General features: G+C 42.6%; 1 protein-coding gene across 2 annotated transcripts in view; it reads left to right on the top strand.

Moving 5' to 3' along the window:
* fam214a (family with sequence similarity 214 member A) overlaps positions 1 to 25,375 on the top strand; it is a 32,151-nt gene extending 6,776 nt beyond the window's left edge. Inside the window, exons 1-12 of one of the 2 annotated variants that reach the window (XM_037095018.1) lie at positions 11,354 to 11,497; positions 14,798 to 14,982; positions 15,440 to 15,636; positions 16,782 to 16,907; positions 17,176 to 19,033; positions 20,114 to 20,239; positions 20,892 to 20,980; positions 22,045 to 22,141; positions 22,509 to 22,667; positions 23,348 to 23,416; positions 23,780 to 23,973; positions 24,074 to 25,375. In XM_037095018.1, coding sequence (XP_036950913.1) covers positions 14,938 to 14,982; positions 15,440 to 15,636; positions 16,782 to 16,907; positions 17,176 to 19,033; positions 20,114 to 20,239; positions 20,892 to 20,980; positions 22,045 to 22,141; positions 22,509 to 22,667; positions 23,348 to 23,416; positions 23,780 to 23,973; positions 24,074 to 24,227 — 3,114 coding nt within the window. In that variant the 5' untranslated portion in view covers positions 11,354 to 11,497; positions 14,798 to 14,937 and the 3' untranslated portion in view covers positions 24,228 to 25,375. Of the gene's footprint in view, positions 1 to 11,353; positions 11,498 to 14,797; positions 14,983 to 15,439; positions 15,637 to 16,781; positions 16,908 to 17,175; positions 19,034 to 20,113; positions 20,240 to 20,891; positions 20,981 to 22,044; positions 22,142 to 22,508; positions 22,668 to 23,347; positions 23,417 to 23,779; positions 23,974 to 24,073 lie in introns of those variants that run through there. The other variant, XM_037095017.1, reaches the window with a different exon arrangement.
* The last annotated feature ends 600 nt before the right edge of the window (positions 25,376 to 25,975 follow it).

The following is a 25,975-nucleotide window of genomic DNA, read 5'->3' as shown; positions in this document are numbered from 1 at the left end:
TTATGTTCCACTTTGTGCTTGACACCAGATATCTGCTTTAAAGATACAGTGTGTTTTCTTATCGCTTACTGCCTCCCTCTGCCAGAGAGAAAGGCTTTGCAATGTAACAACCAACAATCAGCACAAGCAGGGTGTATTTCTGTGCAAGCTGCAAACTCTCAAATCTTCCATGTCAGCATCGTGACAAAGTTCCACACGTCTGTACAGTACTTCATCTCTATGATCAATGAAATCCTGGTGTTCTCTATAGTAAAGCCCTTATTACACTCTAGCCTTAATCCCTGATATGTCAGATCGAAATTCTGTGGGAACAACACACCTTGCTCAGAAACCACATACAAAAAACAAAACAACCAAGCACTCATGCCTGGCTTTCTTTGTCATGCTTCCTCCATGTTTGTTATTTTTGGAACCGAGAAACTAAAATGACAGCTTCTTTATACTCTCAGCTGCGTTTATGTAGGAGTCTGTTGAGGGATGTGTGATGATCATTTTTCTGCAAGATTTGTAAGGAGGGAAGACCTCATACAGGCAATTCTCTCTGCCTCTTGTGGTGAATCAGCTTTCCCACTCCTTGCTCCAATGGTCATCTTTGACCTATTCCAGTCCCTCTTTACCCCTCCACTCTTTTTCTCTCCCGTCCTCTGAGTCATTACATAGACTTCAACTACTGTAACACCTCAGCACTTAACACCCCCACCACCACTATCTGCTCATAATATCTAAACGAAAAGCATATTGACAGAAATGAGGTAGGTTTACTTACTATCTACAACCCAGGGAAAATAGTTGATGGTACAGTTTGTCAGATTTATCGGTGTGCTTACATTGATTGCTCATTGAAGACATTTTTGCAGGTATACCTTACAATGTGGTGTTTAACTTTTGCTCAAGAGTTGTATTAAAGAAAAAATGGTCAATGTTATGTTATTTTGACAGTCTAGATTGACTCTGATGAGAGGTGAGTCCTCTTCAGCTTTAAAGGTCTGTTACCAGACACCACACTGTGTAATGTAAGCTAGCGCTTTAATCGGGTTCATACATCAGACCGACACACAACACGTGTATGTCTGTGTTTGTCTTCCCCTGCTGCTAACGTGCTGTTATGGTATGGTGCTAAAAGTACCATAACAGATTATTAATCATTAAAATGTCTGACAGTCATATGAAGAGAGAACAAGAACAAAAGAAAGCTGGGGTTGAGTAATGTTTTGAATAAGGCTTTGTTCAGACTGCAGGCAAATCAGATTCATGCTCAAATCAGATCTTTCACACAGACTGTTCGAGCTGTTATCTGTAAGTGACCTGATCAGATCTGTGTCCAGACATCACAGACCTATCTGCATGGGCTGCCGTGTTATCGCTATACATAAGCATCAATAACTACATAAGCCGGCGACACGGCTTTTCAACAGTGCCAGCAGACAATAAATTTCAGCGTCTTGTGCACGGATTGCAGTTCTCTTGTGCTCCATACTGCTCTGCTAGAGGTGCCTTGGATTCTCAGCCACTTGGATGCACTTCCATCACTGTGGATTCAACCCAGTCTCCGAGAAATTACATTTGTATATTAGAATACTGAATTGGTTTCATAATTGCATTCTGCTGTCGCTGCCTGGATTATGTTCAGACACGGTGTTTCTTAAGTAAATGAATCACAACAGTTATTGGTAGTAAAGTTAAGGCTCGGATTGCGACTGTGTGAAATTTTCACAGTACAATGACTGCCTCAGAAAAAAATCACAGTTTCACAGTTTATTATGTCTAGACAGACATTCGATTTTATATAAACTTAATTACACTGTTATGGTACAATACAATATTATAGACTGTATGATAATTGTCAATATTCATATTACAGTATACTTTGAAAACACATCTATACTGAGGGTTATCACTTATACTGATCAGTCAAGAGACATCTATTATTAACCAGCCAATAGCCATAAATGTCTAATGTGAACTGATTCTTTAATGTATTACAATCGAGGTTGCACATACACAAACGCACACGTTCCCAGTCTCTGCTAACGGAAAATACCTTGAGGGCTCATTGTGGAGGCGTTAAGCACATTGTTTATTAACAACAGCATGAGGTTAAGTTAATTTGAGACTCATCACAACTATCCCCTTTCCTTTTCTCCACTGTCTCATCCTATCACGTTCAGGCCAATTCCCTTTTCACCATTGCTTCATCCTTGCAACACACCAGCTGACGGCCAGCCTGTCCTGTGTAACTGGGTTAATGTTCTTTTTTTTTTTTCCCTTGACTCAGCTAAGTTTAGTGGTTAGGTTTTTGCTTTTGATGTGCTGTTAATGAATGCTGTTATTGAATTTAAGGGGTCAAGGAGCTGTAACTTTGAGTTTCACAAGTCCTGACAAAAGAAGGTGCTTAATGATAAAAACATGGAGAACAGTGTAAAGATGAAAAGGTTAGAAGCATCCAAAAGGACCCCAGTCGAGCAAGAGCTGAGAGCTTGGCTTTTTGAGGCAGGTAAATCATTCAGTTCACTGTTACTAAGAACAAGGTGAAGGTTTTTTTTCCTAGCCATATCAAGACTTTGATCTCGTGCGACTTTGTCCCATGTGGTTTATTCTAGCCGACGACGGCCTCAATCTGCCTGTGCCACAACTGACACACTTTTCATATGAGCTACACTGCTCAGGTTGCTCAAGTCGTACTCCCATTTCCAGAAATCAGCGTTGGCAGCAGAGGAGGGGTCAGAGGCCCGTGCAATCATGAAGGACAGGGGGGCTCTGGTTACGGAGAGATGCTGGTTTGCCCTACTGCCCTAGTGTCCTGTAGCCACCAGCAGTCAGCTTGCTGAAATTAAAACTGCTGTGGTAAAGGTATAGACCAGGGGGATCCCATCTGTGCACACTGTTAAATATAGTCCCCTGTGAATACATGTAAGTGGGTCTGTAACTAGCATTCAAATGTTATGTCGAGCTTTTCAAAAGCAGCTTTGAAAGTCTTTCATCATATTATTATATGACTTTATCCCCCTTAAAACATGTTTTAAATCTTATAATAAAATCCTAGATTAGATTAATTAAAATTATTTAAGACTGGCATTTTCTTCAACATTTCTGCTGTGGGAAAGTGATGATGTTGATTGCCAAATGCCAAGCAAATCTAATTCCATAATACTGTTTTTTGTAAATTAGTACCCCATTAGTACAGGTGCGCACTTTCCCTTATGAGTGGGAATTGGAAGGACAAATCCAATGACCAAATCCAAATCCAATCCAATTTTGACATAGTCAATAAAGTAATTGTTGGTTTTAAACAGAATTACCAAACATGCGAAATAAAAGCTACGCAACATTCGCTGATTATCATTTTAACATTTTCGTTCACATCTTCAGGTTAATTTCACCGTCTTGCCAATGCACCTGACTTAATATTGGGATGTGCATTCACTACTCTGTCACATTTCTATTAAAATGAAAAATGTGAAAGTTGAATCTACAGTGAGTTTGTGGCTATAGTGTACAGTATACAAGCCAGATCAGTCAGGAGGACTGTATGATTGTTGCCTCTGCTGGGGCTTAGTAATTCCCACTTTACCCACCTTGTCCAGCACAGGTTTACTCACTCAACTCCGCATTACATAACTGGTATTTGTCAGACAATGACTTTGCAAAGGACCACTCTTGCCTGAATAAAAGGCTTAGGGGGCCCGGCTACAGTATGTGGAAGTAAGGTCAGAAAGGGCACGGCAGAGGGCACAACAAACCTTCGGTCACTGCATCTGAAGATAATCTTTCTGGCATTTCAGGAAAGATGAGAAGGAGACATGCCGAGTAATGTCGCCATACACGTTAGTCCCCTTTTGCTACACGTGTCCTTGATTTATTATTTTGGTGCTTGTGATTCTTCATATCAGTATTCATGGGCCCCTTTTTTTAATCTCAGAAAGGTTTACAGCACATTTTTTTTTTCATCTTCACTCATTTACTCAGCCTAATTTCATTTATACTTGGAAGCTGCCCAGTGCAGCCAGTAATTTTCTTTTTAGCCACCGAGCAACTCATCTGAATAATGGCGGGGTTCAAGTACCTTACTCAAGGACTTCAGTTGCTATGGCTGTTGGGGATGAGGAGAGTGTGTTGTACCTCATTCCTCACCTAAAACATCCCAGCAGGGTTGGGATTTGAATTTACATCTGGCAGAGAGTATGCAGGTTTTTCATCTGATGCAAAGGCATTACCAGCTGGACATTTTGCCAGTCCTGTCTGGTTAATGGCATGCTACTCACTTAAAGCAGCTGACACAGTGTGTGGTTGCTTTGAAATCATGCAGACACTTTGGCACTCCTTCACCCTTAGTTACCTAATTGTGAGAAAGCGTTGTTGCCGGTGCTTTCATCATGTAGTACTGACCTAATACTGTAAGGAAGCTGAACAGAAGAAGTGATTTAAGAGAGATCTTTGTCTGAACACAACAAAAGTTTACTGCAGTGAGTGTGGGTGTAATCTATAATGCCTACTAAAGCTGCATATACAGCTATATAAGAGAATATAATGTTTTGCCCTTTAGTCATATGTAGAAAATAAACAGGATCCTGTAAGGATAAGGGAGACAAGGACATGTTAACAACCAGGTGAAAAAAGAGCTACTTAGTACACAGTTGCTGCGCTCTGAATCAGGTTCTCAGTCAGAGTTACTTTTTCCACATCAGCTGAGCTTAGTTTTGTCTGTTAGGCCCTCACACCTCATGATGAAAAGTTTTTTCCAGAGCCTCGAGCTTGTTTACCACGTGACTCGACGAGTATGTGAGCTGCTCGGCTCCTAAACAACAGCTCTGTTTATGGCTGACAATAACTGGTGCGAGCGAGAGGGCAAGGTGGTGTGTCAGTCTGGGTCAAGTGTGTCTGTGTATTGTTTGTTGGCAGTGGGAGAATAATAGCAGCTGAGTTCACAAAACAGAAGAAGAGTTCTCCTCAGCTGGAACTGTACTGACGCCTCTTAGCCAATCAGGGCCTGTTGCTAAGTGTGCCGTGAATCTGCCCCTTTGTGTTGGATAGAGGGGCACACACACACACACTCACACATGTCATGGATCCAAAGTCCTCAGTTTTGAGGAAACATTTCACTTAATCTTGTGGGAGGAAACTGGAAAAGTTTGGAGAAAGGCAGACTCTCAAACTGAAACATATTATTGGAAACCATGAGTAACTAAACTTTCTGGTACTAAGTAGTTGCCGAGAGACTTGGGTTAAAGTTTAAAAGATTTGCCAATTTAATAGTCAAATCAGTGTCAGAGCCTGTTATCAGTTCAATTTCAACACATCAAACTCAATCTGGATCAGCTTTTGGGCACCAGTGATCCTTACAAGCAAAAAGATGTTAGTTTCTTGGCAGACTCCACCACTTCCAGTGTTTTTCAGTGCTGTAACACAGAGCAGACAAAAACAGGAAAGGTGAGCTGGCAGTGATGTGTGTGTTTCATGTTATAAAACACTATGGAAACACAGCTGACCCCGTTACTACAATTAAAATGTAGCAACAATCCTCTGCCGCTCTGCCACAGAGAGGCAGAACAAAAGATACAAGAGAGGCATAAACACTCAGACACACTTGGAATAACATACACACACCTACACACACACGAAGCGAGTATGATCACATAAAGAGCTTAACAGACGCTCTCAGTGTGCAATACAAGGACATGAGCACAACAGGCACGCTCTAAAGCAAAAGACTCATAGGCTGAATGTACCCAGTGCGCCTCCCGCACACACTCATAAAGCACAACAGGAGCATTAATTGTCTTCTTGTCAAGCTGCAGTTCACTGTCACATACAAAGACACATATTGGTGCAGCTCATTCCTCCATACAGACACTCTTCAATCACCGTGACGGGAATGTTTAACTAAAGGTCTCTGTTACCTTGGTAACACTTGTCCCTTTTTTCCTCCTCCCTTTCTTCGCTGGTCAACGGTTGTGATCGTTGATCACTGTTGTTCAGCAGTCCCAGGTCAGTCAGGTCTTTCCTATTATAATAGGACTTAAAAAGGAATTGCCTACCCGGAGGGCTGCTTAGTTTCGTCTTCAAATCCTGTTGCAGTTTCTGCTTTCACAGGAAATTAAGCAATATTGAAACATTATCACCCCCGCATGTGGCACTTTGTATTAGTGGATGTTTAATTAGAATTCACCAAACCTGTCAAAATTTCTGCTAAACATTATATTAGATAATATAGGTAATAAGATAAGCATCTTCTTCTTAGCTGAGGAGTATCTTCCAGATATAATTGTATCAGCTGTACCTAATTAATATGAATTCACTCATGGGCATCACTTGCCTGTCTGCATACTTTCAACATGGCAGCTTGACAACAAAACATGCTTGAATTCGTGACAACACCATGGCTTCTCCTTGGTGTGTTGTTTAAAAGCGTGACTGATTTGTTGTTGGGTTATTTTGTTTGGGAATCTTTTCTGGCCTCCAGCGACAAGAAAGTATGAGACATCAGCTGTGTTCACATAAAAAATCAGCTTACCTCAGAACTATCAGAATGTGCACTTAAGAAGTTGTAAACACCATGTCAGCTTGTACAAAGCACCAGATTTGAGCAAAATCACATAGCTTATAAACCTGTGGGAATCTGTAGGCACCACATGGTCTAATTTCAGTTCAAGGTGCTATGATTCAAGTTTATCATGCAATGCTAACTAACATCATGCTAAACAGAATTTCAGTGTTAAATCTTTTCAACCAGCTTTGTCTCACAATATTGTTTGGAGTATGTTTCACAGAATAGTGGTAAACTTCTCTTCATGTCAGCACTCAGAACTTGTCATCTTAACAGGCGAAAATTGCGCAAAACATGTCATCTGGTGGATTCTAGAGCTGTTGTATCACCTACAGATTGTCTATCTTCATTTTGTTAGTGTGCATCTACAGACAGAGTGCTGTTGGATCAAGATGGGACTGAATGAGGGGGCGTCTCACCAAACTCCAGTCAAGCTGTCTAAACTAGGCACTGGTGATAAAACTATAAACAAAGATGTGTGCTGTTTAGCTACAATAGAGAACGTTTATGAACTGGAATTGGCCACTGTGTGGTTCCTGTGTTGCGTTTTGTTTGTTGCCAGCCATCCGCCATACTGTTACCTGTTTCCAAACGGACAGTAAACCCTTTGAGCAAATACCGCTGACCTTTCATGTTCAAAAAATTCAATTAAAAAATATTTGCTTTAATATTGCATCATCAACCCAGTTTTACACTTGGGCGAATACTCCTTTAAAAGCTTAACAGGGCCTGAATTGTAGATGAAGGATGAAGAACATTATGGATTTTGCTGCTCGATATGATTGTGTGACATGATACTACATATGTACACAGACAGTGCAGACAGTTCATGCTGAGGGTGTGACTGCTCCGTCTGATGTAACCTCTCTTTAGGCCTGTTAGTTCTGTCGTCTGGCACGTATCAGGACACAGCATGTTTGCATCACACTGTTATTGTGAAGTACTCATACAAATGGAGATTGGTAAGAAACACACCGTTTTAGGAAGAATATCAGCAAGCAATTGTTTTCTTTCAGATATATAGGAAAAGGAGATATAGTTTAGTTGGATTCGCAGACCAGCTGGTCTCCAAATATAGTCGACCAGACTGCAGAACTGGCCATGGGACAGAAAAGACGGCATTGCAAACAATTCCCAGGGTGGCAAAATGCAGTCACCAGAGTTGCTGACACTTCAGATCTGCCACCTGCTTTGCCACCAGTGCATTTCAATGCTTTGAAACTGGCAATGTACTGTCATCGCCTTGGGATAGCCACACAGTGGACATCAGGCAGCCGTCAAAAGCCCTGCCCTGTGGTGGATTTTAGAGGAGTGCCTTTGTCTTTTTCAAATTATCTCTGAGTCGTCTGTGCTGTGGTTTGAGTCAAGGCCCCTGCTTGTACATTAAAGGGTTAGCTACTTAGCCTACTAGCTATAGCTTGTAGAAACCAAAAGAGCACAGTAAGACTTATGTTTCAGCATTTAAAAAAAGTAACTTGTGCCTGTCTGAACTTTTTTCTCACTGTCTCGCAATTATATTTATCGTTCCATAATGCATGACTCCAGGCATTCACCATAGCCCTTTTTAAATGGTCCCTGCTGCTGGCAGACACAAGTCATCAAACGGTTGATTGTAGGGACCTACACTTTGAAATCAGACAGAGAGAGATAAACAGAAAATGAGAGCTACCAAGTTGTGTCTATATTTATCTCACCGGGGGCTGCAGCAAGGAGATTTAGCATGGAAGAACTGTCAGTGTAATCTCACATTCTTCCTCTGTATATTCATTATAGAAGTGCAGCTGTGTGTATGTTTGTGTGTGTGTGTGTGCATGTGTGTGTGGTAGGGCTGCACAATTCTTGATAAAATGAGAATCTGAATTTGGGTCTCACTTTTCTTTGGGCACCCATTTAAAAAATGAAAAATACTGCCTCTGTAATCTTCCTGAGACTTGGTGAATTAGACAAGTATGCTGATACACTCCATGTTGTATTTTGTGGTTACACATTTTGTTGTTACCGCTGTGGTGTAACACAATATGAACATACATCTAAGTCCTTCTGAGTCCCACACAACAGCATATGACCCTTTTGCAGTACAAGCACAACAGAGCTGGTGTTAAATTTAGATTTGTTTCTGTTTCTGCTTCCTCTGCCTTTGCACAGTTCAAGCGATGGGACACAATCTTGTCATTTGTTGAGCAACATGGGGAGAGATTAGAAGTGCTCTGTTTGATTCAGCTGAGATTCCCAATAATGCAAGAATGGCAGAATCGTTAGAGGAAATTGCTTTTAAAGTACAAATTAAAATTGCAATTCTGCACCACACACCACACAAGTACCAGGTCCATCTGCATTTCTGATTCAAGGTCATTGTTGGCATTTATATTTCCTTTCCACAGAGATGTCAGTACAGGAAATGAATTGGTTATTTCCCATCAAGAACATCCAGTGCTGTCTCTGATCAGAATGAGGAACCTGCAGGCAGTAAGATTGTACCTTAACTGTTTGGTTCTATTCAGAAAGAGCCAGATATCATTATGTGTTAAGCCGACACACCTCAGCGAGCTCAGCACACTGCTGCCACTGCTGCACTGAGGCTGGGTGGAAATGCCTTTAACACACAGCCCCCCGACACACTGGTTATCTAGAGTCTGCAGGTCCTAGAAAGAAATTCAAATGCATCTTAAAAAGAGCATTTTGAGTCTCAGAAATCTTAAAGGTCTGCTGATGTCTCCGCTGTGTTGTTTTTCAAGATTCCGGTCCAGCTCTACAGACCTTTGTTCTCTTCAATTTATTATTTATTCATCTTGAGAAAATTGCCTAAGCCACGACAGAGCAGTTAGGGGATTTAATGTCTTGCACAAGGGAACCCAACTGTAGCTGTGGACACATATTTATTTTACTTTGACTGCCAGTCTCAGCATTTGAACTGGAAAAAGCATTCAAAAGTGTACTACTTTAGCCCTTGTTTAAATTGTTTATTTTTGTTATGTCTTGTCAAGTTAGTTGGAATATTACACTCAGATTAAATATAAATGAACTCTGTTTATTCATCCTTGTTTTTCCAGTTCCCGTCTCAGTCTGTCTGGATATTTTGTTGCCCAACTTGCTCTTCTAAATCTGCAACAGTTTCAATGCATGATGGTTTAAAATGGGAAAAAAAATCAAGAAACCCCAACTGCCAAGTCACGATTTGTTCAGTTTTGTAGTACAACAGTTCAGAAGTGGCTGTAGACATTCAAAATTATACTCCGTAATATGTTTGTCCCCCACAATCTGCCAAGTTAGATTTTTCTGTTTTCATTCATTCCACAACAACTTGCCATTTTTAGCTTTTTGTCGTGGTTGTGTTTTGACATTAAGAAAGCTCTCGACATGAGCTCAGCTGATGCAAATGCCACCTAATTCACTTTTTTTTGTGTGTGTCTTCCGCAAGGGTTTCAAACGTGTGCATGAAATCCACTTGACAGACAGCTAACTGGAAAACAACGTTAATACGACTTCCTCCCTGCCTTTGAACTAACTGTGCATGTTTCCTATCTGCCCTTTAGACTGCTCGTCTGTCTCTTCCAATATCTGTGAAGACCTTCTGTCTCCCTGCTTCTGAAATATGTCTCGTCTCTCCCTGCCTGATGCCTTGCAGTATATTATCTCGTATTGTCTTTGATCACTGGTAGCCAAACTATAGGTGACCTCATCAGTGCTGTGTTCTGACTGAGACTTTGATCAGTTGCTCTTCTCTTTTTTTTTTTTTTTTACTCGTCTGCCACTGGCTTTTGTTTCAGCCCTACCAGCACAGACGCATCACTAATGAGGATAGACTAGCAAGACTCTCTCAGTGCTCTATGCTCCATTTAAACAAAACATAAACAAATGGCACGTATAGAGAACCGCACTGGATGAGCAGAGGAGAATGGGAGTGGTTTTTGCCATATGGGTACTTACACAGCATTCAAATTAGCTGTGAGTGTATGTGTCTGAATGAGTGTCTGTGTGTGTATAGAGAGCAGAGCAGATTTTGCTATAGAAAGAGGACAAACCATGCAGTAATTGTGTGGCCGCAGTGCGTGTATTAATGGGTCAGCTTATCTCAATGTCTCTCACTTTGCGTCCCTCTCTTTCCGTCTGCCCCATCTGTCTCTCTGTTGAAACGGACAAACGACGGTAGAGCTGCAGCAATCAAAGGAATATTTGTCGGATACTATTTTCATAATCAGATTAATCACTGCTGCAGCTTTTTAAGCAAAAATGTTTGCTCTAACAGCATTTTTCACATTTTCATTTTAAAGACTAAATGCTGATGGGTTTAATAGTCGAAATTGACGATGACATTGTCATTATGCAACACAAGGTTGCACTGTGACATTTCAGTTGTCATTCCCTACACTGAACGCACAAAAAACATTTACCTACGGAAACAAATGAATACATGATAATACATGATATATAGAGTCAATAATATGAAGTCACTTTGCTCTCATTGACTTAACAGGCAAACCAATAAACGCAAAGAAGAAGACAAAGAGGAAATAAGAAATCAGGTCTTATCAGAGCCATTGCATATTAAATCATCCATCTTTGTTCACTATATCTTAGCCTTTCTTGTCCTCTGGCGTGCATAAACTACAGGTTGTGAACTTTTTTTAAACACAAAAATGTGAAATTATTGGTTTATTGATATTGGTTCAAAAACAGCTCCACGTTAGACACCCCTACACTCCTGCGTACAAAAGGTATTACAAGCTTCATAACCATTTTGACCAGGCACTGACATGTCCAACTTGTTCTCTGACAGGCCTTAGGTAATGATGAATCACCAAAGTGTATGTCAGCGTGCACCGCGGTGTGTTTACTCTGAACACAGTGTTGGCTATCGAGGCAGACCACTCCACTCTTGTCCTGGAGGCCTTTTTCCGTCCCACATGACTCTGTGCTGATCCATTGGCCTGAGGACATGGAGACAGCTGAGAGGTGTGTGTGCGTATTAAAGGCCGGACCAGCCGATCTGTGGGCGGGGCTCCAGCTGCACTTGGTGACAGGCGGTCACAGGTCTAATAATAAGACGCTCGAATCTAAATCCGACCTGTTACATAATTCACATCACACATTATCGGGAGCTGGAGGAGAGGTCACACGCACATGGAAAAGAGAAAGATCAGTGTTCCATTGTGTGTTATGTGTTTGGGTTTGGGTCGGTAAAGTGCGGGACGTATCAGCAAAGCCTCTTATTTAAACAGTGGGCCTAAACCTGATTATGTTTTTCTGATTGAAACGTTTTTTTCTGTTTGCATTTCTCAAGCACTGCTTGTAGTTGCTATGGTACTTTTCTAAGTGAAGGCGAGGGGCTAGCAGAGTTTATACACAGATTTGAAAAGGAAAGAGATGGAATAACCTCACATACACACAGTTAAGACTGAGAAAACGCACGTAAAAATAGCAAAAAGAACGGAAAGAAATTCAATATGTGCAAATATGAATTGATGGGAGACGGAGTTTACGTCTTCAAGAGATGGAAAGGCAGGAATGAATTGGTCACGGTCCAGTGGGGAGGACGAGGACGAGGACGAGGAGGGGGGGAGCAAACGGTAGAATTGAACATGGAGCCCCGCTTGTAAGGTTTAATGATTGGTAAACAACAAGCATTGTTACATAAATTCCCAAATGATATTAACCATTTGCACCAAAGACAGGATTAACAAAAACATCCACAGAGGGAGGAATTCAGCATCCTGCAGCAGGCTGAAACAACACCTCCTCTGTTTGTGTTTATGGATGTTATTTTTTTTATTTTTCTTCTCAGTTCTATAAGGGTGCTTTTGTTGAATGCAGGGTTTTCTTTTCATGTCTATGCTTACTTTGTGTTGTCCTGCATCCTGATCACCTCTCAGCTTCTATTTAGGCTTTGTGTGGCTTTGTGTGTGTGTGTGTGTGTGTGTGTGTGTGTGTGTGTGTGTGTGTGTAGGCTTCATAGGAATGTTCTATTCAGGCACGACGCCCTAAAGAATGATAGCTCTCATCTATGTGTACGCAGGCTGGGCCCCTTAACCAAAGCCACCATCACTAGTCCTTTGTCCCGCACCGCACGTGTGTGCATGTGTTGCTGTGTGTGTGTGTGTGTGTGTGTGTGTGTGTGTGTGTGTGTGTGTGTGTGTATATATGTTTGAATGTTTTCACTGGGTTCATGTGTTTGGTGATGGTCTGTTTATGTGTCACTGTGTCTGTTGGTGTTCAGGTGTGTTTTACATGTGTTTTAGGGGTGTGGGTATGTGTTCCTGGGTTTGCCTTTCCTAGAAAGCAGGCATCTGACACCCATTGTGCGCACACGATTGGGGCTCTGTATCTATACGTTTTTTGTGTGTTTGAAAGGGGGGCTGTTTGAGGCTTGCCACTTCCCAGAGGCTGTTTTCCACTGCTTCCTTAATCACTCTTTCACCTCCCTTCCTTCATCCATCCATGCTTCCTCTCTCTTTTTTTTTGCGCCCCCCTCAGGGAGCGTCACCTTTAGCCCAAATCCCCCAATAGCACCAGGAACTAGAACCTTCCTCACTGTTAACTGGGAATACACCTTAACGACAACCAACGACTGTACATCCAGCATGTTTAAGCCCACCATCGTAAAAGGTGATGGACGCTGTGACCTTGAATCTTGACTTTCGTCATATATTTCTCCCTCTGGTATGTCCCTTGCACCCTTTGTTCAAGCCTTTCCGATTGCAGTCCATAAAGAAAAGGAGATTGTCCCTGAATATAGCCTCCCTCTCCATCTCTTTCACCCTGCGCTTATTCAGCCTACAGCTGGCTAACAGACCCCCTCCCTCCCCTTCCCTCACTCCCCTCCATCCCTCCCCCTCCCTCCTCATGTTTTGTGTTGGACTGCGCCTCTCTCCACGTGCAGCAGCAGCTTAAAGGCATGTAGGAGGAGTTCCCTGAGAGGAATGTGCGTGACTGGCTGGCTCACTGCAATACGTACTCAGACACACACACACATATACAGCAGCAGCTCGTAGCTCACACTTCTGCAGAGCCAGCTGAGACGGACTCTGTTCTAGCCAGCCTGACTCCGGTGGGAGGAGGACAGGCGGTATGTATGTGTATGTATATTTATATATCGAGCCTCACAAGGGCCTGACCTCCTCAAAATGATTAAAACATACAAAATATCCACGTAAATATAACCTAATATTCGCTTGTGTTCTTTATAAATGCAGGCAGGAGGAGGGCAGGCAGTTTAATGCACATCAGTGTTTTTTGCTTGTGTGCTGTAAAGAAAGGAAGAAAGCTGTGATTCTCAGAGCTGTTGTCTATCAGCTGACCTCCTGAGGGATTCTGGGAGTTTTCTCCAGAGGAAGGGGAGTGCAGGAGATAGAGCTAAGACAGGCTCTTCAACTTCCTGCTAAAAATAACCAGACTTTAGATCTAAGCTTCAGTTACAGCACAAACAGAACATGAGTTTGTTCATTTTTGTCGGCAGGAGACAAACAGATGAGTCACAGCTACAGCCCCCATCGTGCCCCTTTTTAAGATCTGCCATAAATTTGGTGATTGCGAATAATGGCGCACAGCAGAGTGGCTCAGCTTGAGAATGATTTGAATGGGTTCCTTGTCGGTAGTCTTTCTGCTAATAGTTCATTTGTTCAGTCGCTTAGTTGAATCAGAGGGAAATGGCCTATTTCTGAATGGTGAAATGTTGATTCAGCAGTTCGTCCTGCCAGGTCCTGGTCACCCCGCCAGCCCTGTCCAACCCCACCCTGCAACAGTTGATGGAGCACTGGGTTTTCCGTACAGCTATTACTTATGTTCCTTCATACTATTTGTTTGCAAGTGCTTTGTCAATAAGTACTACCTTTACTTGTGTCTGCATGTGTGTGTGTGTCTGTGCGTGTGTGTAAAGAGAGAGCGGACTGTGTGTGTGGCTTCACCCCACAGCTCAGCTGACATGGAAGCTCTAAATATATTCCTTTGAAGTGGCCAAACTGGAAAAGTTGTGTCATCCACTGCCTTCCCCCCACACCCCTTCTCTAAACAAGTCTTTCCAGCCAAAGTTAAATTACCACTTAAGTAAAACCCTAAACAAAGACTGTATCCTTATCATGTCAATACAGGTGGCTTTCTGATTGTTTTCATTGCCCCCAGCGTCTGTCACAGGATAAGCAGATTGGTGGTTTGCCGGCTACTTTCCTCCTGTTTGTTCCTTTTTTTTTTTTTTTTATTGCTCAGCTGTGAAGCGACTTCAAAATAGATGCTGACCCTCTGTTCCTCTGCCCTGCCCAGATGCAACGGAGGAGTTTTTCGAATACGACGCAGAGGAGTTCCTGGTGTTCCTGACCTTGCTCATCACAGAGGGAAGGACACCGGAATATTCTGTGAAAGGCAGAACCGAGGGGCTGCACTGTCCGCCCGCCCAGTCGGCCATGCCGCCACTTCACAAGCATGAATGCAGCGACAAACTGCCCCAGGTAGCACACGTGCACATACACATCTCTGTACACAGCCTGTCATGTCTTTTCCTGAAGTGTAGGCATAAGAAAGTTTATTCTTCTTTTGTAAGAGTTTGTTCAATCAAGTCATGAGCCACTTACAAAATGTAGTGCATATTTATTTTTTTCTAAAGGTACTGATGATAATCATTGTATATTTATGAAGTTTTACCAGCACAGTTGGAAATCAACTCCCTCTATACTCAGTGTAACCGCTGAACAAAATAGCATTGATAAAGTAAACTTTCATGGCGAAAGTTTTTTTTTATGTTGTAAACCTGTGATGTGACCCAAATAAAATCACTGAGAAATTCAGCTCTAACTGAGGCTCTTTCAGGGTCCCATCTGCTTTGCCCCTACGCTTCGAGGTCCCGCTGTTGACATTCACTAATGAGCGCTAACCCTCCACCTTTGTCTGCGGCGTGTGTGTGTCCAGTGTCGGCAGGCGAGGCGAACCCGTTCTGAGGTGATCCTGCTTTGGAGGAACAGCATCCCCATCATGATTGAGGTCATGCTACTGCCAGACTGTTGCTATGGCGATGAGTGTCCCCCTAGTGACCCCATCAGCGACCCGGTCATCAAACAAGATGCTCTACTGCTGGAGAGATGGACCCTGCAGCCAGTTCCAAGACAGTAAGGCACACATAAGCACACACACACACATTATCTTACTCTTTAAACATGATTAAAGAGTGTATGCATTTTAAGTTTACATATGAGATGTTGTATAGCTATATTTGCACAAAGGAGATGAAGTCCTCCCCTGTATTTCCAGGGATGCTGCCTATTCCCACCCTCCATTGCTGTCCACAGTTATCCACAACTAATCCTTTAACGGATGGGTTTGGGAACCTTGACATTTTAACCTGTATGGAACTTGTACTGGTACCAAATAGTTTTTTTATTTTTTATTTTTACTCTCTCTGTAATCATACAAAATATTAAAAGTTGTTGTAAAATATTGGATGCCAAATCTCATTCCGTTTTAGCGTAAACAGCAAGTTTGTAAGAAATTTTGGATGCAGCAATTCACTTTTTGGCTATCTTCTGTAAAATACTGAGATAACTTCAGTCATGACAGTGGAAACAGTCTGGTGTTGCCTTGGTCAAATTTTTTTTCTCCATTACAAATATTGCAGTGAGTGTTGCCCATTGTCACTGTGACTTGCACGGGTGATGTCTCACTCTTTGTTTTTCTTTCCATGCTCTAAAGATGTGCAATGAGGCACCATTTGATTTATTGTGAATTGGTACTCTGTAGTACCAACGTAGTTCGGTCAGTACACTTATAAGTAATCCAGTTCAGTTCCCAACCCTATTAATATACTCTGCTTTGTTTTCCATGAGTTAAAAGTAAATACAGTTTTCAAAAGTAATGAAAATGGTGAAACACCAGTTTTTTGTTTTTCTAATAAAAAATTCTGTGAAGCCTTTGGTGTTTTTATAATGAATGGCTTTGAAAGTGTGTCAAATTACATAACAGACATGCACGAATTCCATCTCCCACTAGATCCAGAGACGTGCACCAGTGAAGGCTAAAAATAATTCTAAATATAAGAATATATTATGGAATAAAATAATAATAATAAAACTCAGATAATTGGCTTGGCACTCAGAGGGTTAAATGGCCTGATAAATTGTCCTACTTTGCTGCCCGCATGTGCAAGAACAGGGAACAGTGTTTGAAAAACACACACACACACACATCCTTGAACTGTTTTCTCATTAACCTGACACACTGGCACATTTCCACCTCTTTGTGACTGTGTTTTTAATAGAAGCGGCGATCGCTTCATTGAGGAGAAGACCCTGCTCTTGGCTGTTCGCTCCTACGTCTTCTTCTCCCAGCTCAGCGCCTGGCTCAGCGCCTCACATGGCATCGTCCCCAGAAACATCCTGTACAGGTTAGACATAACACTCACTGAAGACTTTGACACTGGTGGGCTGAAGGCTTTTTACTAAGGCTGTTGGACCAGATTAATAAAGCTGCAGGCAACTTGATCTTAAGCTATTTTGTTTTCAAGCTTCTATGTAGGTGTAAATCTTGTGTACTGTGCTGTTTTTGAGAGTTGAATTAGAGGAAGTAAAAACTCAGTCTCTGACAATTCCTGGATATTTTAAGGTGGAAGAGTTAAAAATGGCCTGCTCACTGAATCTCTCCCTGTCAAACAGGATCAGTGCTGCTGATGAGGAGTTGGTGTGGCAGTTCTCCCAGCCACCTTCGGAGCACATTTTCCCCGTCCCCAATGTATCCCAGAGTGTTGCACTGCAGGTTCGTGTCCAGTCACTCCCCCGCCAGCCCACCTACCCCACCCTGGCCTGCAGCATCCACACCGGCCTGCCTCCACTTTACAGCAAGACCCCGAGCCTCAACCCGAACCTGAACAGCCATGGTGGCCTGCCCACCCTCAAAAAGAGCCAAGACCCCAGCAAAGAAAACCTTGTTCAAAACTCTAACATGTACAGCAAGAGCTCCAACTCCATGTCTGGCCTTCTCCTCAATGGATTACCTATTCCTAACCTACCCATCAACAACATCCCCATTAATAGTCTTCCTCATACTGCTGTGCCACCTCCCTTCAGCAAGAAGAGCCAGGAGCCTGGGGAGGACCACACGTATCAAAATGGAGAGCCTCCGCAGGTCAGCATCCCCCAACGTCAGGGCTCCCCGCTGTTCCACAGGTCCTCTCACTCCCCTACACCACCCCGCTCCCACTCCCCCTCTCCGCTTCCCACTAGCAAAGCAGGGAAGTGGCTGTACTCTGCTCTCAATGGTTCGTCTGAACCCACACAAGTAGAGGACTTTTGTTCTGGCAACAGCAGTGACAGGTCAAAGGGGCCCATCCCTGAGCCACTGAGAGCATTTAAGAATTTCTCCCTGGCAGAGCCACCCCGTTGCCCCTCCCCAAGGCCTGCTGCCACCGAGACGAACCCCCTGATTGGCTCGCTGCTGCAGGAGAGACAGGAAGTTATTGCCCGCATCGCACAGAGGCTGAACTTCTGCGACCCCACAGCACCGCCACTCCCTCCCGGCCTTTTTGCTTCTGACAACCCTCCCAAAGCCATGTGGGGCAGTAACCATGAAGACATAACTGCCAGTAAGACCAAAGAGCCTGAGGTACCACCCTACGAGTCTGTAGGACGTGTGTGGCCCAGCCCCTTCAACACGCCCGTGACTGACACCTCTTTCAGCAAACGGGAAAGCTCCTCCCCTAAACCTGCAGCCTGCAGGAAGCTGAAAATGACTGAGACCAGAGACAGAGAGGAGGAGAGGAACGGAGAGAGGCAGAGAGAGAAGGAGAAGGAAAAAGAGAAGGACAAGGGGAGAGACAGCTCCCTGATTGCCCAGGCAGTACAAGACATTACTAGACTGATCCAAGAGAGACTTTCTGTCCCCTCACTGTCGCCGAGGCACAGCAGGAGCGGCAGCCCCCTGCACCACACACATACGACAACAGTCACACACACAGTCCGCACATACTTACACACCGCACACGTCCCACAGGCCTCCTCACACACTGCCACCAACGGTTACGCCAATGGCCACATACCCAACCACGAACCTCACAGAGGCAACACGCACATCTCCGCGCCCATTTGCACAGACAAGCCCCGTGTCGAGACGGGGACCGAACGCCATTCTCCCCTGGCCCAAAATGGTGCTCACTTTACACTTGAAGAACCCTCATTCAGAGGCCAGTCCTACACCCAAACTGGTCAGTGTTTACGAACTCCCCCACAGGAAAAGCTCAGAGTCAGGACACCCAGCAGCCATGAAACCCCCTCTGCCTCCCATGTCCTTGAGAACAGCCCAAGGAATGCCCACATCTTTAGTTGGACTTGCAGTGATGCCAGCCCAGCCATGAACTGTAACATAAGCCACAACCACAGCAAGCCTCAGCCTCAGTACCAGTCCCAGATGCAGGTCTGTGCGACAGCCCAGGCCACGTTCCCGCAGGATGAGAACCAGGCGCCCTCGGAGTCTGGATCCTCCTGTAGTCCAGACATGACTCCCCCTACCACTGTCCTGGTAAGGGAACGATTCATCATTTTTAGAAATAAGCTTATTTGCTTTCTTGCTTAGAGTTGAATGAGAAACACAGTACAACTCTCATGTCTCTGTGGTAAATATCAAACCATGGCCAGCAGCTGGTTTTAGCTGAGCACAAAGCTAAACTTGCTCTATTGATAGGAACAAAATCCTCCGACCACTCATTAACATGTAATCTATTCTTTGTTTATTCTCTACAAAAACTCTGTGTTGAAATGAGTTGGGATTTTCTAGATGTGTCATGTGCAGGATGACTTCTTTAAATTTTGGGGTCCATGCCAATCCTGATATTGGAGTAAAGAAAAATGCAATATCAATAAAGCAGCCAATATACACAAATTATTTTGCAATGATCCCTTTGAATTTGAGTTAACCGATATGTCAGTCTGGCTCTAAATCTACTTGCTGCTGCTGAATAGTCTGATTATTATAATATATACAGTGGGAGTGTTATCAGTCGTCTGATTCTTGACAAGAAAGTCATTAACTATTCTTTTGAGTTATATTGTAAAAACTGTAATATACATATATCTAGTATTTCATTAAGTGTGAGAGCATCATTAATTCCACAAAAATAATGTGAAGAAATCTAAATTACCATATAACCTTTCTGCCACTCTACTCCAGGAATTAGATGGTTCAATGGGATATCTACCCATAACTACTGGGGGAACAAAATCTGCCTCCTGTTGTGGTTGGGGAATGGCAGACCACTTCCTTTGTGCCATGAATCAAGCTTTCATTTTTCCTGCATAAATCCTACCCAGTGGTAGACAGAAAACCATGGTAAAACTGATTGTCGAACCAATCACAATGTGGAAGGTGTCAATGGAGGCTATTTTGTAGCCATTATAGTGCGCAGTTATTATTTCAAACACAACACCCCTCACTCCATATATTTAGGCTTACTTATCATCTAATGATCTCCACCATTAATAAATCTGAGGAAACTACGCCACTTTTGAATGCATTTTGACAGAGTTTATCTAGCATTAACTGTCATGATATTTACAGATAACCATCAAGCTTCCCTAATCTCTTTCCATGTCCGTGCTCTAGCGAGCTCACAGCCCCTCCCCTCTACGTCCCTGCAACACCTGGAAGAAACAGAATCGCCACTCATTAGACGCCACAGCGACCAAGGCCTTCCATCCCCGCACTGGCCTGCCTCTGCTCTCCAGCCCTGTAAGAAACACACACTCATCAACACAGACAAATTCACACTCATCATCCAATTCTACTTTGTGCATTGGTTAACACTTTACACACACAGGCAGCTCACAGTCACACTACTGACTCAGTCATTGTTGGTGTCAATGCAGTTGCGTTCATCACCAACACACTCATTACCCTTTATTCCAAGCCATCTGAAGCGTTACTCACACAGCACTTTCAGCAGCCTGTGAATGTTTGTCATAAAGAGACTTTGAAATATTTGGCAGGTTTTTAGTTTTTTTTATTGCTGTCAGGCTACTGAGTTTGTTAGCTAAGGCTAAGGACACACAAATACGCATAACAGACACACAGGCAGGAAAGGCACGTGACTCATATGTGCCTCATGTGTGCCTCATCAGCCACAGTAAGTTGTTTCACCGTGTTTCCTGTATTCTGAGCAGCCTCACTCACACATATAAACTCTCAAGTGTACACACAGACACAAACTATAGTCATACATTAAAATCATGACTTTCATGCCTATCAAGAAATACAGTTTTAATCGAGGATTTAAAATGTAAGTGAAATGTCTCTCCTGTCACCTCTCCTACATATATCTGGTCCTCTGAGCTCTTACCTATGACAGTCACACTTTGTTAATCATGTCCTTTGTCTGCGGCAGGTTCCTCAGAGGAAAAATCAAACAGGCTACTTTGACCTGGACACCTCTCTGGTTGGCTGTAAGGGTTTGCCTTGGGCCTCTGGGAAAAGGTACACATTTTCTCACCTGGGATCTTTGTTACTGTAGTTACCAGACTCTGACTCAGTTTGCCCACAATGATAAGGTGGTCAGGATACTTCTACAGATCTACTGCAGTCTTAATAGCAGTAAAAAGAACAAGCATTTTTTGTTTTACAGTTGCCTCCCACATCATCTGTTTATTATAGTACCATCTGGATCAAGTTACTCATACTTTTTATCATCAAACTTAGTTGTTTTCTCACTTTGCAACATTTCAGCTGTTACTATGTGTGACTGCCAGCAAGACAAAGTCTGGTTTTGATATTTTTTTTATTGTGTTTTAAAGTTTTTTAACACCAGTATTAATCAAGCTATTCAAAGACAAAGGACTTGTGTAGGGGAATCTATATAGGCGACTTGCTACAGCTGCCATATTTAAACCCAAACACGCTGACATAGCCTCAGATCAGCAATAGGTTTTAGAAGTATTGTCCGTGTGTTGTGAGATGAGACAATAAGAGCGTTGTTCTCAGTGGTAAGGTTAGGTCAGCCCTGTTCTGCTGACTGTTCCTCTCACGCTGCCACCTGCTGAAGCTCTGCTGTACTGTGACTGCATCTAGAATCACACACATTCTGCTCAAAATGGCAGACAGAACTGAATACACACAGAGCTTCGTGCCACTGCCCACACACAGCAGATGTGGGTGGAAGCTGCTTTTGATAAAGCAGATGTTTCAAGAGTTTGACCTTCAGGGTGGAAAGTTCAGTTCAGCCAGCGGATGAGTTCTGGCCAGTTTGGCTGCGGCTGGTAAAAGCCACCGTCACGCTTCAATGTAGGACTTTCTCTTCTTTATGACGCCTGATTAAAATAATGTACGTGACCAATTTACTCTATATGTGTTACAAGTGGACAAAAGTTGGCTGATACCTTTTTGTTTACACACAATAAGTTTCAGTCTTTTATCTCACCCTAACAGGTCTATTCAGACATACCAGGAACGCTTGTCATGTCAAATTCTTATGATGCTCTTTCACACCCCACTCATTTAAAACAAGTTGCTCAAGTGTGCCCGTGTGTGTTTTAACCCTTTAGGGTGTGTCCGAAGAGAGAGGGGTACGCGGATGAGTCACAGCAGCTGTTCAGTGCCAGCGCTCCACCTGCCAGTCTCAGTCTGCTGGGAAACTTTGAGGTATAAGACACACACAGACACAGACACATTCACTCAGAATCATCTCTTTTTCATCCAGCACTTTTCGAGAAGAGTGTACTTACACTCATGCCAGTTTTCATCCCTAAATAATTCAAATGAAACAGAATGCTCACAAAGGGAATTGATTCAGCTGCCAGACTTCTTTAAAGTGAAAATCTGGGCTAACCATTATCTAGCAGCCTGTACTGTTTGATGGCTAACTTCGTGTTTTCCTTTTTCAAAGGTTTCCCTAATACTTTTCTCAGTGGTTAGAACATTGAGTTTCTGTCCAGGATGAAAAAAATCGAACCTGAACTCAACAGTGTCTTTATGTGTGAGAAAAATAATGGAAGGAAATTTTTTTCAGGAGTGTGTGCTGAACTACCGCCTGGAGCCTTTAGGGTTAGTGGACGGTTTCACAGCAGAGGTTGGAGCCAGCGGGTCGTTCTGCCCCAGTCACCTGACCTTACCTGTGGAGGTGTCATTCTACAGTGTCTCCGATGACAACGCTCCTTCACCATATATGGTGAGATTACCCCCCGTCAGTCAATCAATAATTCAGTTTTGTGTTTCCAGGGTGAATGACTGAGCCTTAAATGAAAACTGACCTTGTGTGTGTGGGAGCTGGGACACCTCAGTTGGTAGAGCAGGCGTCCCATGTACAGAAGCTTTGTCCTCAGTGGGCCTGAGTTAAGATCTGACATGTAGCCCTTCCCTCTAATCCCATGAGTACATTAACCCATGTGCTGTGCTTGAGTACAGTTGGATGCAATGTACTTTACATGAGTATTTCCATGTTAAGCTGCTTTTACTAGACTGTAGTTGGGAGGCAAAATGGCACTTTACTTATGCCTTATTATAATATATATTGTTATAGACTACTAAATGATGATATATATTATTCAAACTACTTTATTTATTCCAGCAGTATATAAAGTAGTTCGAATGAGCCCCATCAGCTGAACCGTCAAAGTGATGTACACATTAATAAATCATTAATAAGAATCAAATTATATAAAATCTTGAACGTGATTCTGAAATGCCATTCTGCATAATTAGCACATCATGTAATTTAAGTATATTTTGATACTATTACTTTTGCTCAAGTAGGATTTTTACTTGTAACAAAGTATTTTGAAACTGTAGCGCTGCTTCCTTTACTTGAGTAAAATAATGTGAATATTTCTTCTCACTGTGTTTCCTCAGGGTGTGATAAACCTGGAGTCCCTGGGGAAAAGGGGCTACCGTGTACCTCCATCAGGAACCATTCAAGTGGTGAGGACAAACGTAGAAAATATGTTTCTGTGAGAAGTCTGCATCATGGTGCACACATGGCTGAGAACAAAGAGCAAATTACACCAAGTAACAAAAGGGAAAGGGAGACACCTAGTGGCCTTTCATCGTGTAACATACAGATTAAAGGGCATGTTTTTATTTATTTATGATGATTATACTTCTGAGTTAATTTATCTGTTTACACTGTAATTACATATTTATGATGGTATGTAATGTGTCATGTTTATTTATTCATCTTTCACAGCATGTAATGTTCTGTTATGTCTGTGTAGATCAATGAGTTCAGGTAACAAAGAGTTAGAGACCTTTATCCTCACATGCTCTCATGGTTTTCCCTCTCAGACCTTATTCAACCCCAACAAGACGGTGGTGAAGATGTTTGTTGTGATGTACGACCTACGAGCCATGCCAGCTGGACACCAGACCTTCCTTCGCCAGAGGACCTTCTCTGTTCCCGTCCGCCGTGACACAAACAATCAGACCAGCAGGAAGGCCCTCGGCCATGGACGCACCTTGCGCTACCTCGTTCATCTGAGGTTGGCTGTTGGCTAAAACTGTAACATTTAAAGTAGCTGTGATGTTTGCCCCTCCTCTACTAAGTCTCACTTCCCTTTCTTTTCTCCCAATCCCAACCAGGTTCCAGAGTTCTAAGTCTGGGAAGATCTACCTCCATAGGGACATCCGTCTGCTGTTTTCCAGGAAGTCCATGGAGGTGGACAGCGGTGCTGCCTACGAGCTCCAGTCCTTCACAGAATCCCCCATTGACCCGCCATTCTCTCCCCGCTGCTGAGGCCCGGCTCCCTCCAGCCTCCACCACCGAAGCTTCAGTCACACCTCGATGCCAGCGATAAACTCTGACTCAGCCCACGGCGAGTTGAGAAGCAATTTGAGGACAGCAGTGAACAAGACTCACCTGGCCGGTACCCAAAATCTTCAGTTTCATCCCCTCTGTCACCCAGAACTGACAAGGGCGGGGGGCTAAGAGGCTGGGAGACTCGTCAGAAATGAAACCTTGTTCTCTGTCAAGTGCACGACCTTGGATCAGAGAGTCTGGGTCAAAAGTTACAGTTATTGAGCATGTTTCAGATCCTGTTCTCCTGGTTAAGAAGGCCTTACCAGATATGAGAAGTATTTGTTTTTCCTGCTGTTGTGTGTATCCCCTCCAGCGTCTGGCAGGAGAGTAGAGACCAGTGATTGTCTACAGAAGCAGTTAGACACTTGAATAATTTCAGCAGAGTTTAGGCTACTTTACTCTGATTACTCAGATCAAAATGTTAATTGGAACCTCTACTTGACATAATGGATAAGTGTTCAATCTCAATTAGTTTAATTATAAATGCAATAAAAGGCCCTTTTTAATGGTTAAATAAAACGTGTTTTAAATCCCTGAAGATTAGATTGATTGAACTGAAAGTGAACTCAGCTTTTTGACCCTGTGATTCCTGAGCTCGGAGCAGAGGGAGGGCGTATGAGACTGTGGTGAAACACCATCCCCCTCGTTCAAAAGAAAATGAAGAAAAAAAACCTTCATACTACGGACCACGAAAGAAGTCGAACAAGCAATCAAGCTCGATTCAACTCAAAGCATCACAGCAGAACATCAGAAGTGCACTGTGGATTATTTTTTTCTCATTCTAACTGGAAATGAAACAGAAAATAGTAATATTCTAATACTTTTGTACTGTTACAGAACCACTTTATTGGAAGTGTTGCAATAGGAAGAGTAACCTTAGTTTAGTGTTTACACATTCACTTTCAGTTTACTTAACCATCAGTTTATTTAATATTTAAATTAATTTTTCAGTTACTACTTGTGACGTCTGTCATGCTAAGATGATGTAGTGCAAACTGTATATCATAGTATGTATTTTTGACATTAATATTCAAATCTGAAAAAAAAATATATCTATATATCTTCTAAAGCAATCTTGAAAGCTGCTTCTGTCTCTTTGTGTTTTTATTTGTCCCGACATGTTTCCTGTTTTCACACTACATCTGCACACAGTCGCACACTGGGGAGGAAATGAAAGCAGCCAAACACAAGTGATTTGTGCTGCTATTCAGAGAGGAAGTATCCGAAATGTCACACCTTTTGTCTGCATAATAAATCTCTACTGACTTGAAAACCAGAAAAGAAGAAAAAAATGTTAATGAAGTTTCCGTTCTCTTCACGTGTGGCAGGATAGATAACAGCAGATGCGTTCTCATGTCTTCTGTTCAAACATTAGAACAATACTGTGTGACTAATTCTAAATATAGAGAAAAGATCATTATAAACATGCCCACTGAGAACCACATTCAGTACTCTTCTTAATCCATTGTTTTATTAAATGTAGCACTATGGACACCTCAAAATACGCAAGCATTACATGTGTTAGAATTGAATCATTTCAATAAAACAATCGTACAGACCAAGTCTTTCAATTACAAATGAAAATTGATTATGCAAGTGTATTTAAAAAATAAATATATCATTGAAAGGAATTATAAAGTATTCTTATCTAATTTGGCTTTACTTGTAGAGTAGATGATGCTCTC

This window comes from Acanthopagrus latus, chromosome 4, assembly GCF_904848185.1.
Source record: "Acanthopagrus latus isolate v.2019 chromosome 4, fAcaLat1.1, whole genome shotgun sequence".
In the NCBI taxonomy this organism is placed as follows: domain Eukaryota; kingdom Metazoa; phylum Chordata; class Actinopteri; order Spariformes; family Sparidae; genus Acanthopagrus; species Acanthopagrus latus.
Note: the sequence above shows the minus strand (reverse complement) of the source record. Positions and strands in the feature narration are given on the sequence as shown.